This window comes from Brassica rapa, chromosome A01, assembly GCF_000309985.2.
Source record: "Brassica rapa cultivar Chiifu-401-42 chromosome A01, CAAS_Brap_v3.01, whole genome shotgun sequence".
Lineage (NCBI taxonomy): Eukaryota > Viridiplantae > Streptophyta > Magnoliopsida > Brassicales > Brassicaceae > Brassica > Brassica rapa.
Genome location: NC_024795.2, coordinates 21330933 through 21345145, shown reverse-complemented (window position 1 = coordinate 21345145; position 14213 = coordinate 21330933). Strand labels below are relative to the sequence as shown.

Genomic DNA, 14213 nt, shown 5'->3' with positions numbered 1-14213 from the left:
TGCAATTATACCTTTTTTTTTTTGTTTCAGATTCGGAAGTCTTTTTGTGCGACAAAAATAAAAGATGGGAATGATTTGACGCACACTGTAATTTTATCTTTTTTGCTTTCTGTCGCACAAAAAAAAAAAATCTTTTTTGCTTTCTTTGAATTTTTTTTTTTTTTTTTACGAATTTGCCTGTATGTATATGACTGGGGTTTATTTTGGGAAATGCAACGTTTGAATATGTGATTTATTAATATCAGAGAATTAATTAGGGTCAGAAATTCGCTTCAACGGGTAGATTTCCTTTTTTGTTAATTGGTGTAATCAATGCAATTAAGGGGGAAAAATGATACGGTCAGCACTGGGTTTGAATGTATTGGTTTTAAAAATCTTTCTTTAAATCTCAGATTGGGTGATTGTGTCAAAAGTTTGTTATTACTGTTTTTCAAATTTCAAAGCTTATTTGAATCATGTAAAATCTGGATTAGTCTGTTTCGTAATGCGTGTAAATTAGGTGATTTTGACCGTAGGGAACAAAAATAATAACTGCATGTTCAAGAAGGTGCTCTAATGTATTTTTTTTTATAATAACAATTTTTACATACAGAATAAAAAATAGAAGAATGTTATTTTTCCTTTATAAATAGAGGAAAAATTAAAAATCTCTATTTTTTTGTCATCAACTAATACAAACTCATACTGACCAAGTGAACCAAACTGGCTGATCTGCATTTATGTGAACGACGAAAAACAGTTGCTTCTTTACACTGCGTGCTAGGCTATCCGCCTTTGAACTTTGCGTCCTTGGTACATAGATGATCTCTTCCTTGGTACATTGATAATCTCTGATCGGAAGAAACTTTCTCTCAGGATTTTAAAATCTTCTAAATAATTTGTAAAAACTGACTATTTTTCTGGTTTCGAAACTATCTCCACCAATTAAGAACAATCTGTTGTAAACGTGACCTGAAACTGACATAAATTCTTCATACATTCCATTGCCCAGAGTAGTGCTTTCATATCCGCATGAAGATGAGAGATCTCTATTATAGAGGAAGAAATAAAGATGAGGTAGAATAATTTCATCTCTAAATAATATTATAGAGGTGAAAATAGCAATAGATTGGAAATGCTCTTAAAGACCATCTCCAATGCTCTTAGTACTCTATTTTAGAGTAAAAAATAGAGTGATGGACAAAAAACCAACAATTTACTCTATATATAGAATAAACTCTTTTTTAATCTATTATAAAGTGAAAAATAAAGTATCATTAGAACACTTTTACTATAAATTCTATTTTAAAGTGAAAAATAAAATGAGGTTGGAGATGTCCTAAAAAGTTTATTTGCTTCTGTTGATGCGTCGACACAACGTGTTTGAACACAACTTTAAGCAGATTATTGGTTAGTGTAATTATTTTTCAAAATTGATATATCTATTTTATTTTACTGTCCTTAAAATATCGTCTTCGATAACCTGTATTAGAGCCGGTCTCACTTGGATCTAGGGCTGGGTTCGCGGGTCAACCCGTCCCGCATGACCCGCCAACCCGCGGATCGATTCTTTTTTTAAACTCAAAATTCCGATCCGCATAACCCGCGAAAGAAAAATCGTAAACCCGCACCCGTCCCGCTAAGATTGCGGATAACCCACGGAGCCTGCGGATAATATTAAATTTAATAAATAATTATTTTTATTATAAATTAATTACTTTTTATAATAAAAATTATACATTTATAATTTAAATTATATAATTTTCATTAATTTATATATAATTTTTACATATTTTATTTTTATTTTTATTTATTTTAAAAAAATTTAGAAAAAAAATAATTTTTTTAATTTTGCGGGTCGGCGGATACCCACGACTCAAATTTGGTTGATCCACACCCGTCTCGTTAAAAATCGACTCAACCCGCATCCACATGCTGAAACTTGTAAATCGATCGACCCGCATCCGCCCCGTAGCGGGTCAAATGGGGCAGGATCCACGGGTAATGACCCAAATTCCCAGCTCTACTTGGATCCATGAAGATATTTATAGTACTAAAAATATCGTTTGCTGTTTTCCTACTTTTAATATTTTGTATATGTAGAAAGAGTACAATCATTAAGATGTACCATATCCCATGTCCCATCCTAAGCTGTGAATTTGTGAAGGCTGATAGAATATTCATAGGCTAGGGATCAAGTTGGAAGAATCATATAGAGCAAGATATATCTTTGAGATGTCTATACGATTATTTCTTTTGTTTTTGTTTTTGTTTTTGTTTTTGTTTTTGTTTTTTTAAAGAAATATTTATAAAATTGACACTTTAGTATTTCGTACTCTGATTGGATTGAGAAAAAGACAAGTGTATAACCATTAGACCATTTCCATTGATGTATACACGATTACAATTATGAAAAAAGATTATAAAGTAGGAATCAACGGAACTGTTTGGTGATAGTATGAAGTTAGTTTGGCTTATGGAACTGTTATTAACTAGGGTGATTAGCTAAAGCGAAGTGGATAACAACATAGAACCAAAGTGAACAAAAGGGGATTCAAGTACCTGAGTTGATTTAAAACAGGATTCCATTTTGGTTTTTAGAAAGGAATGAGTTAAATAAGTTAATGCATGTCAATAATATGTTGAATCCATTTTCTATCAAAATCCATTGGTAGTGAAAAAAAGAGAGTATGATCATTCAACAAGCTTGCGATCCATTATGACATGTGTTCTAAAATACTATAATTAAAATTAATCCATAATACCGAATAATTTAGAAAACTTCAAACCAACATCCATTTTTTATTATTTGAGGAGCATTATTATTAAATAACCTTTACCTCATGTGTTATTATCAAAAATGACATTTCTTATGTGGCAACACCACAATCACTCTCACACCATATATTTAAAGACCCTCTTTTTACTAGATTAATTACATCTATTGCCATTGATCATTAGATTTTAATTACTATGATATATTATATGCATCCGCATTATTAGATCTAGAAACCGGTTTTATAGTAAACGTTCACGAAATTGATTTATCCTATGCCCAAAAAAAATTGACTTACCATAGACTATATACGAGGAGAAACTCTCCAACACCTTTATACTCTATGATTACTTTTTTACATAAAATCAAGACATCATGATATATTGGTCATTTACATCATGTATACAAACCACTAAAATCAAAATGGAAATATATAATTATCATCGGTTTTTCATATTCCCAATAAAATATATAAGAAGTCATGGAGCTATTTTGAGTATAATGATACAAACATTACTCTAAATTATTTTAGTGGCTTCAGGATGAATTATTAAGTCAACCATATAGTTAAACTATTATTTTGTTAATAGATTTTATCATATATCAATAGAATAAATATATTAATATATTTTATTGTATATAAAATAGAATTTTAACAAACACCCAGCTCGGTTTTAATAAACTGATTTCGTGTCTATCAAACCAAATTGAATTGTATTCGTGAATGTATAAATATTATGGGATTCTATGAAATTCATTTGGTGAGAAAACATTTTCCGGAGTTATTGATTGTATAATTTTTTTGTATTTTTGGTAGGTGTAAAATTGTTATGAATTCAATTATTCTTTCCTAAATTATGTAATTTTCAATTCTAGTATACATTTTGAACAAGTCAAATCCTTTAATATGATGATTTTAACTATTATTTCCTTAAATTTGGAAACACAAATAAATTTGGAATACTAGCATGGAATTACATATGGCAATCATAAATGTAATATGTTTTTGCTGCATTGATTTATCATTGAATATTACAATTACGACAAGTTTAGAATTGTAGTGGAACGCATGTTACATAAAATTAAATAGTGAGATTTTGATATCATTATGGCGATTTGCTTGCATAGCTGGTAACCGTAAGCTCATGTTTCTCATGTTTTTTTTCTTAAATTCATAATAAATTTATATTAGTCTTTGCTCACTCTTATAAATTTGATTTTTCATAAGATATACTTAATTGCACCTACCAACTACACAAACTTAAAAGACAAAACAAATAAGCTTACATTATAAAAACATGCAAATTTTTGTTCCATAGTTCATTATATCTAATATTTATGACTTTTGACTTTCTAATATATATAGATTAAAAGTAATAATTTTTTTTTATTCATTCATGACAATGTATGATTGCCATATGAATATTTCAAATTAGGAAATTTGAAGCTAAATATGACACTAATTCCGGTTATATATGTACTCATTAATATTAGCCGATTTTGATAATGTAAATTCACCGTTGAAACCAAAACATATATTAATGTTTTTGATCATCACTGATTGATTTTGAATTTAATTTCGTTGACTAGAATTTCAGTTTGTTTCATATTTAGCACTAATTTATTTTTGATCGTACCAGTATATATATATATACATATTGTTGACTCAATCATGCAAAGTAACCACTAAAAAAGTTTTGGAGAGCAATCACTAATCTATTGTTTTGGTATGTTACATAATGTTCTTTTATATTGTTTTTCTTTGTGTTACAAGCGTTCAAAAATATTAAATTTTATGACCATTTACTTGGAATTAATTTTGTTATATATATTTATTTAAAGAAGCATTCATGTTCCTCACAATTGTTTTGGTATGTTACATTTATGGTTCATATTTATATAATGTCATTTGTATGTGAATGTTAATCATATAACCCCTAATTGATTTGATAGAAACATTGATCATTGATTATGACGCCGACTGAATCTTATCTTTTGACTGATTGGACAATACAAACTTAAATATACCATTTAATCCCTTAACTTAAGCACCAAAACTCTAAAATTAAAGAATCAACATGTCAGAAACGTCAATTTGGTTATATTTGATCAACTTAATTTTCAAAGTTAATATTGTTTCATATGATGATTTCTTAATTATAGTACTTTCCATACTTTTAAAATTGGCAACTAAAATTAATTTCGTAGCCCGGGCAAATCTTGCAAATAATCTATGCCACTAATCTCGCGAAGTAATATATTTTGATTGACTCAATTATTGTGGCAGAAATTAAAAATTTTTAATTTTTTTTAGTCTATTCACCATGCGCCTTGCGCAGGTTACCACCTAGTCTCTTTATATATTAGTAGCATTTAAAATGTCTATAATGATGTGAGGATGCAAGTTACATATGTTTTGTTTTTTATGTATCTTTCTAATTTTAAATAAGTGTTATTTTGACATTTTTTACACATATTTAAAAAATGAAAAAATGTAATTAAGTTTTTATTAACTACATATGTTTTAACCAATAATATTTGACATAAATAAAATTATTTATAAGATCAATGCACTTTGTAATTAATTTTAAACTGAAAGTAATTAAAATTTACATTGAAATTCTAACATGATATTTTATATAACAAGAAAAAAATGTTAGAATGACACTTAATATAAAATATATCGAATATTAGTATGACGTTCCATTAATAAATCGACTCGACAAATAAAAAATTAATAAATTGGAATCAAGCCACGTTAAGTATTCTATAGCACGGTCTTTTGTTCACGTGGATTATTTAACTTTTGATATTTTTCTTAACTAATCATATATTCTTTTCTGGTAAAAAATTATTAATTATTCCACTGCGAAGCAGTAGCCGATCAAATAAGCAAAGGTTTATCAATTACTTTAATTGCTAGTTTGTTAGTGCAACTTCCATCGCATAATGATACCGGCCCATATCATATTTTGCTGCGTGTACTAATCAATGGTGGAAAATGATTTCTTAATAACTTTTCTTCTATCTCATTTTGTTTTATTCCTCTGCTTACTGCTAAAATTCTATCTCTAGTTTGTAAGACTCTGTTTTAAATTAACGAAGGGTTCGACCAAAAAAAAAATTCTTATTTTCATACATTAACAAATACTCTATCTCTAGTAGTATAAAACAGTGGCAATATATATATATATATATATATATATATATATATCAATGCTTATAATTCTTCTTACTTCTTAGTAGCAAATAATAATCCTTTTCAACGACACAGTTGAACTATATTATCTAAAATAAACATAATTTTTCATATATGCGCTTATTATAACAAGTAACAACGATAGATCATTGTTTGATTGCCACTAAATCTTAAACATGCCATGTTATTAAAATTAGTGACATGCCATTCATTCTTAGCAGCCAATCCACAAACATGATGTTGATATATATGATATATCGTTGTGTGTTCTAAATCTGGGAATGCAAAAATTACAAATAGACTGGAAACAAAAAATCTAACATTACATGTATGATGTATATATATGTCCATATGTGAGAAAAAAACAATAGCTAATAAATTCGTATACACAAGAACAATAAATGAAAATTGATTGTTTAAACCAACATAAAAGATATTCAATTGAAGATTGATAGATCTTTTTCCATTTATAATATCAAGTATGTTCTAAAGAACATTGTAGGTTTTTTTCTAGCTTCACTTGTGGACCAAACCTACCCCATATATATAAAGATGTAACCTAACCTAAGTCTCTAAAATCGGGTTTTCCTTTTCATACAAGCCCACCAACAAACATCAATAGCAATATCTTCAAGATCACAAAAGGTATCACTAAGGGGTCATCAAGATCTCCTTAAAACAAAAGGAAAAACGAAAAAGGAGTCACCTGAAAGAATAAAGGTGAGATGTCTCAAAGTGTCATATGTAAGAAGCAAATAATTTGTTTTAAAAAAGAAAGAAAGTAGAAGCAAATAATTTTGTTTTTTTTTCCTTTTGGTTGTATAAAAGAATGCACTCCAACACTTGCAACTCTACATTCTGTAAAGTCCTCTTATCATTCTGTAAGGAGGCAGAAGGATTATGTATGCTCCTTGCATAGACCATAAGGTCATGGGGCTAATGCTTAATATCCTGTAATGATTATAAAAATCATCATATGATAACACAATCCTATAATGTTGGGACCAGTGCTTAAATATAGTCATCTTATATGTATTTTCATGATTTATTTGATGAAGCCACAAAGGAACTTAGTTTGTGTATGTAAAAGTATATCAGTGGTGGGTGAATGGTCAATGTTTTAACGATGGTGAAGTGTCATGGTTCAAAAGGTCGCAGTTTGGTAAAGACAAATCAACTTCGCAATTTGCACCAGTATTTTTGTCTCCTTGAAGCCCCTTCTTCATGTCCGGTTTTCTCTGAACCGGCCCCAGTTTTGGGTTCAGAACCAATACCAAATTTCCTGGGTTCATTACTGGGCTTTTGTTTCTTAGCCCAATTATAATATCATATAGCTTAGCCGAAGCTCAATAAAGAGGCTTTCATTGAGTTTTTTTCTTTTTAGTTTAATTTGGTTAGTCTCGAGTTGTAGCAAAATAAATAAATATTCCTTAATCTACACAAATAGTTATTACTAATTCCACCAGAAACACGGTTTACTTGCTGTTGTCAACTTGGCACATTGCCCCAAATGTGATTTTATTTGTTTGGAAGATGAAAATGAAAGCCATGGTTGATTAATTCCACATAATTTATTAAAATAATGCTTACAGTAAATGCCTGATGAAAAAGTGACTAAAAAAATCATATGTTTAGAACGAAATACGGTATTTTCAATATAAATTGCATATTCTAATTTGGATTATTTGTTTTACAGAAAGAGTGAAATTGGATAAAGATCTGTATTCATAAATAATCTAGTACTAGATTTTGACCCGCGCTTCGAAAGCGCGGGTTTTGTTTGGGTTATAAATAAAATTGGATATGAATTAGTATTTTACGTATTTTTCATCTTTCGGTTTTTCGGATACTTAAAAAAAAAATTTGCTCCTAAATATCCAAATTGAGCTAGACTATTACGTACTTAAATTACATGTATTTTAGGGTTATTTGAATTATGGACTCGAACTGACTCGATTCCAAAAGGAACCAAACTGAACCATAACCGAATTTTTTTTCAAATACCTAATTGGATCCAAATGTCGAGGACTCGAAGAATTCAGATTTTTTTTAAAAAATTACCCGACCTAAACCAAAAACCGAATGAGTATTCTAAGATATCCAGAATGTAAATATATATTAGTTATATTTTAAAATTACAATTCAAGTATTATAAACGCGACAAACATGTTTCAGATACATTGGTTATTTGGTTATTTTCAGGTTCATATACATCAGAACTGAACATAACTGTATCTGGGAGGACCGACTCGAAACCTACCCAAAAACTCAAAACTCTAATACCCTAAAGAACTGACTCGTACCCAAATGGGTACCCGGATGCTCATTCATAAACTTAAGCCTGGACGTTTGGGTTTTTGGGTTGGGTTTGGTCCAAAAAATTTCGAGTCTGGGTCCTTCGGATTCTAGAAATTTGGATCCAATAGGTATTCGTAAAAAAAATTCGGGTTTGAGTCGGTTTTTCTCGTGTTCAAGTCTGGATTGGTTCTGGTCTATAATTAAAATACATGTACAATACTCTTAATTTTCGGATCCAGATTGAATTCATGTATTTTTGGATCTTAAAAGTACATGATATACCCAAACCCTATAAAATTTAGTCGAAATTTGTTATATATATTTAAAATTTTACAAAAGAACTTAAAATAAACTATTAATAATTAAAATAAAATATTTTTAAACTCTAGATTTTACATTTTAAGCTTCATATTACTTGAAAAATGTTACAAATAATAACAAAGATTGTTTGTAAAAATATATTTTAACTAAATCATAAAATAAATATAGAAAATAGAACACAAAAAATCATAGTTTTGAATATTCATGTTTTTAAGTCAGGTATTAATTGGTTTTTATCAGGTTGAGTCTATTTGTTTTTTTTTTGGTTCATGTTCTTTCAGATAGAATAATTTCCGATCCAATACATACTTTAAATTTTCGGTTTGGTTTCGGATCGAATATTTTTGAATCAGTTTTGGTTTCAGATTATCGGGTCCGGGTAAAATATCCAAGCCTGTTTGATTTTGATGATACAATAACTTCTTTAAATTTTATACTAAACCGTGGCAAATCTTCACTAATTATAGAAAATTTGTGGTAATTTGAAGCTTATATGTGTATATTTTGGTCTATTTCATTTATAATGAATATGAGACTATATTTCACATATATTTTATGCTTCTGTATATTGAAAAATAATGAGATCATGCAAGTATATTATTAGAGTTACGTTTACCAAAGTTGTTAGATATTTGGTAAGATCCAGTAATCTTAGTTTAAATAAAATTCAAATCATATCTAAAGATCTCAATTAAATTCAAATATTCAATCATCTGAAAATTATAAGAAATTATTTGAACAATAAGGTAACAATAGATTTTAAGCTTTATATTAAATTATTGTAGTTAAATGGTATGTTACGATTTTTTCCATATCATACCAACATGAGCTTTTTTACAGTTTATTATAATCATCTCTGTTGATCTCAAATTCTTTTTAGAGTTTTATCATCATTTAGAAAACAAAGTAAACATAGTAATTACCGTAGTTTGTGTTATACCAGATAAACCCATATAGTATGATGCTAACATGTTAAAAATATGGAAATAGAAATCTACTTATATAATGAATCAAAATGTGATAACAATGTGATTATATGTATGCATTTTCTGAACATAAATACATTACTCAAGCTGTTAAAATGACGGTTGACATAATTATTTATTGGAGAGCTGATACAATTATTGTTTTGGTTCGTGTTTTAGTCGACCAAACCATTTTGTATAATACGTTAGCAAATTGACTAAAATAATCTTAGAGAAATATTTGATCAATTATATGATAACTCAAAAAAAGGAAGGAGTAAAAATAGGCAAATCTATGGTATAATGTTATTGACTAACTTATTGTTAGAAATATATAAGGTAAGACCAAAAAAATATTTAAGTCTAAGGAAAGGGTCCAATAACTTTTTTTAAGTAGATTTTTTTAGAATGATTCCCTTTTAATAGTATAGATATATCTTTAAAAAAGCACGTAATGATAAATTGTTTAAGAGATTACAAGAGCCGCTAGAGCTAATAAGACATGCTAAAAGTGAATACTACACATGGTTTAATGCAAATTCAAAGAGCTTAGAAAAAACACAGACACGAAATACAAAAGCCTTATGCTTACAGCATATTTGTTTGATAGATGGATCATGGACTTCAGATTCATAGTACAATTGATATGGAAGAATTTGGTTAGATGAGTCTGGAAATGAACAACTCCTTGAGTTGAAAAACAAAGAAATATGCTTGTCACTTTTGCATTCAGAATTAGATGCACTTGTTTGGCCAATAAATAATATGTTCTCATTTTCGACATATCTGCATTTTGGGACATATGGCAAGGATGTCATTTCAGTTATTCAGAATTTGCGAATATGGCCAAGTTTTTCAATAGAATTAACAGAGATAACGATACTACAAGAAGGTTTGAGGACTTCAAGATCACATACATACCAAAAACACGAAACCGGACAGTAAACACTTTGGTCAAGATTGCACACGAGATTTTCATAAATTTTATTTTTATTTTTGCTGGCTATTTTACTCCAAATCTCCAGATCACTTCAAATTTGAAGAATATAATTGTTTTTTATGTCAAAAAAAGAAAAATAAATTTGTCGAACATTCACTATTGTGAGTTGAATATGAATTCTTATGTTGCGATTTAAGCCATGATCGACCACATATTAATTTGGATATTAGTCTAGTTTTTTTTTTCTTGACTTGTAGGTATTAGTATTTTTTTTTGTAAACTAGGTATTAGGCCTGAGCATTTTGGGTATCGGTTCGGTTCGGTTCGGGTATTTCGGGTTTTAGGTAGTTTGGATAGGAGGCTAGAGGATCCATTTACTATTTGACCTTTTTTCGGTTTGGTTCGGTTCAGATAGCTTCGGGTTCGGTTCGGATAGTAAAACTAAAAACCGGAAGATACTCGGAAAATATTCATTTGGTTCCGGTTCCGGTTCAGATAGTTCGGGTAGTTCAGGTAGTTCGGATAATTCAGATAAAATATCGGTTATTTAGGGTAAAATATCAAATAAAGAAGATGATTTAGATAAGAATTTTGGATATTTTTGATTACTTTGGATATTTTAGATAAAACTAGCCGGATACTTTTGGATAGTTCAGATACTTTATAATAATTTAGTTATCCTCAACTATTTTCGGATACTTTAACAGATCTTTAAATTAAAATATATATTTAGTTATATTATATGTATATATAATTAATATTTTTATATATTCGGGTACACATTCGGTTCTCGGTTCAGTTCGTTTATTTCAGATATAGAAATATAGGAACCGTTCGAATATTTGAAGGTTTTGGTCCGGTTCTAGTTTTGGGTATTTCGGTTTGGTTCCGGTTCGGTTTTTCGGTTCCGGTTTTTTTGCCCAGGCCTAGTAGGGTATTAGTATAGTTTTTGATGTGTGATTAAAGCATACACTCCAAATAACTATCCAACAAATCTTTCTTTCGTGAAGGTCAGATTACACATAACTCCCCTTAGTTTTCACATTGCTAAAAATGTTTCTCATACAAACATTTACTCATTCAATTTTTAAAAAAAAAAATTCAAAGAAAATACATAGTGAGACAAGAACAATTTAAAGTGAACACTACTAGCGTTACATAACGTAGAACACAATAACTAAACTGATGGGAGTTTCAACTGTTGGATCACATACTATCAACAGAAACCTTAGTAATGCACCGGTGTTGGAAGAGTACACGGTGGTGAAGGATACACATATGGTGGCGGTGGAGGCGACGGATACACATATGGTGGTGGTGGCGGTGAAGGTGGTGGAGGAGGAGGTGGACTAGGCGGAGAGCAGCCGAAAGAAGCACAATTTATAGGATAAGAAGAAAAAGATTTACATTCTGCGGGAGACCGTTGCATTGGTCTTAAAGGTAAACAGTTTTTACGATCATCAAACTCCTGAAGCCTCAGACAAACCGGTGGCTCGCCGGAGAAGAAGTTATACGAGTAAGTAAAGTTCTCAAGATTCGGTAACCGGCAGATGCTCTCCGGAATATGGCCGGAGAATTTGTTATTTGCGATGTTTAACTGTTCTAAACTCTTCATATCACCCATAGTTTCCGGCAACGAACCCACCAAGTTGTTGAAACTCACGTCAAAAACCGTCAGTTGGTTTAGCAAACCGACTTCCCGGTTTAAACAACCGCCAATCTGACTATTCGTGAGAATAACCTCGTGCAACGTTTTCCCCATTTTGTAGAAACTCGGAGGTAGACAAGATCCTTGGAGATCGTTGTTGGCTAAGACAAGAACCGAAACCTGAGAGTTTCCGATGTTTTTGGGTAGCCTAAACCGGAACTTGTTGTTGTTAATGAAGAGAGCGTCAAGGTTTAGGTCAAAGAGTTGGCTAGGAACATCGCCGTACAACTCATTAAACCTAATGTCAAGAAACTTCAAAGAAGGCAAAGAGAAGACGACGGAAGGGAACTCGCCGGAGAGTTTATTGTTGCTGACGTCAAGCTCGTGAAGAAGCTTGAGGCAGTTTAGAGATTTAGGGAGTTGACCCTCAAAACGGTTGGAATTGATATGGAATAAGGCGAGATCGGTTAAGAGACCGAGCTCTAGCGGGAGATAACCGGCGATGTTGGCCCGGTTTAAGTCTATACCGGCTACGGTTAAGACGTAAGAGTTGTCTAAAGCCTGTGCACAGAACACACCCGTGTAGTTACAAACATTAGGACTGCACCAATTAGAAGTGAAGCCATTTGGGTCTGAAGTCATAGTGTGTTTCCATGCTTGAAGGGCTGTGTAAGCTTTTAAGAGCCTAGGGTTTACGATCGGAGGAAACCCATAAGGACCATGTGCGGAGCATGGGTTGATGGGAAGAGTATTGTAAGTGAAAGCTTGAGGAAGAAGGACGACACTACAAGAAAACAATGGCCACTCCGATGAAATTTACCGAGAACTTCTTTTGTGGGAAAGGTAACGACATGTTTGTGATAAAATTCCGATAATATATGAATTATGTCGGGATCATCTCGGAAATTACCGATGAATATATTTTCTCGCTGTTTTCTCGAGATGCATAGTCGGCAATTTGTCGGAAACCAAAAAATTTTCTGAGGAACAGGTTTTGTGGGAAGGTTCTCAGAAAATGTTGACGGTAATTTCTCGGAACAATCAATTTCCGACAATCAATTATTTTCTGGGTATGGCTTCGGAAAAGTAGACGATAAATTGTCGGAGCTCTTTCTCGGCAGTTACCGAGGAGAAATTGATCTCGGAAGATTTGACGGAAAATTGTCATAATAGCTTCTAGCGTACATGTGACGCCATTCGAAGCAAAACCAACCATGGCTTTTTCAGTATTTCTTTATATAAGCGTTCATGTGTGTCTTCATGTGTAGATCTGAACTAGAGAAATTTGAAAACATATATACGAGTGTTTGCAGAAAATCGATTTTACAATTGAGATTAGATAAGGCTAAAGACACTAAGAAGCTATTTGAGTATGCACATCAAGAGATTCTTCTTGTCAACAAAGAAGTTGAGTTTACAGAAGGTGTGGAGAAGACGAAGATGAAGAAGATATATTTTTAATATTTTAAAATTTAGTTTTAGTGTTTCAATACATTTACCTTTATCCTTTTTAGTTTTTATGAGTTATTTAGTCTGTATTTTTCTTGTAAGCAATATATATCCCGTGTATATCTTTATAATAATCAAATGGTGTATATTTGTTCCTTTGTTAAGAACGTCTTTATCTATTAAATTTCCAGAAAAAACATCTTTATGTATTAGTGTATTACGGTGGTCTTCAAACAATTTCCCAGAAGTGTAAAACAGATTCACCGGAAATACTGTAGTAACGATTTCTCCTCGGTATATTCAATGTCATGTATCATCGGAAAGGCCTCGGTAAATACCGATTAACTTCTGACAAACCAACTTCCGAGCATGCTTCGACGAGTTTGTGGCTTCACATTTCATCGAAACGGTCTCGGTGTATTCCGACAAACGATTCCGACAAAATTTCCGAGGATATATCTCGTCGGAAATTTCCGACACAGCTCCGACATCAATCCATTTCCGAGACCCAAACTCCGACTAATTGAGTTTTCTCAGAAGACCATCGGTTCGAGCTTGTTCCTATTACTTACCGACAAAGATGGCTGTCGGCATGCGGTGCTTTTTCTTGTAGTGCGAGGAAGAAGATGAACCAAGAG

The 14213-nt window shown here is 31.2% G+C and overlaps 1 protein-coding gene across 1 annotated transcript; it reads right to left on the bottom strand.

Annotated features, from left to right (window-relative positions):
- Positions 1–8795: 8795 nt before the first annotated feature.
- LOC103836304 (leucine-rich repeat extensin-like protein 6) lies at positions 8796–12939 on the bottom strand (the record flags this gene model as incomplete). Its single annotated transcript, XM_033276293.1, has 1 exon — positions 8796–12939. A coding segment is annotated over one exon (1233 nt), but the record flags the coding sequence as incomplete, so codon positions are not given.
- Between the last annotated feature and the right edge of the window lie 1274 nt (positions 12940–14213).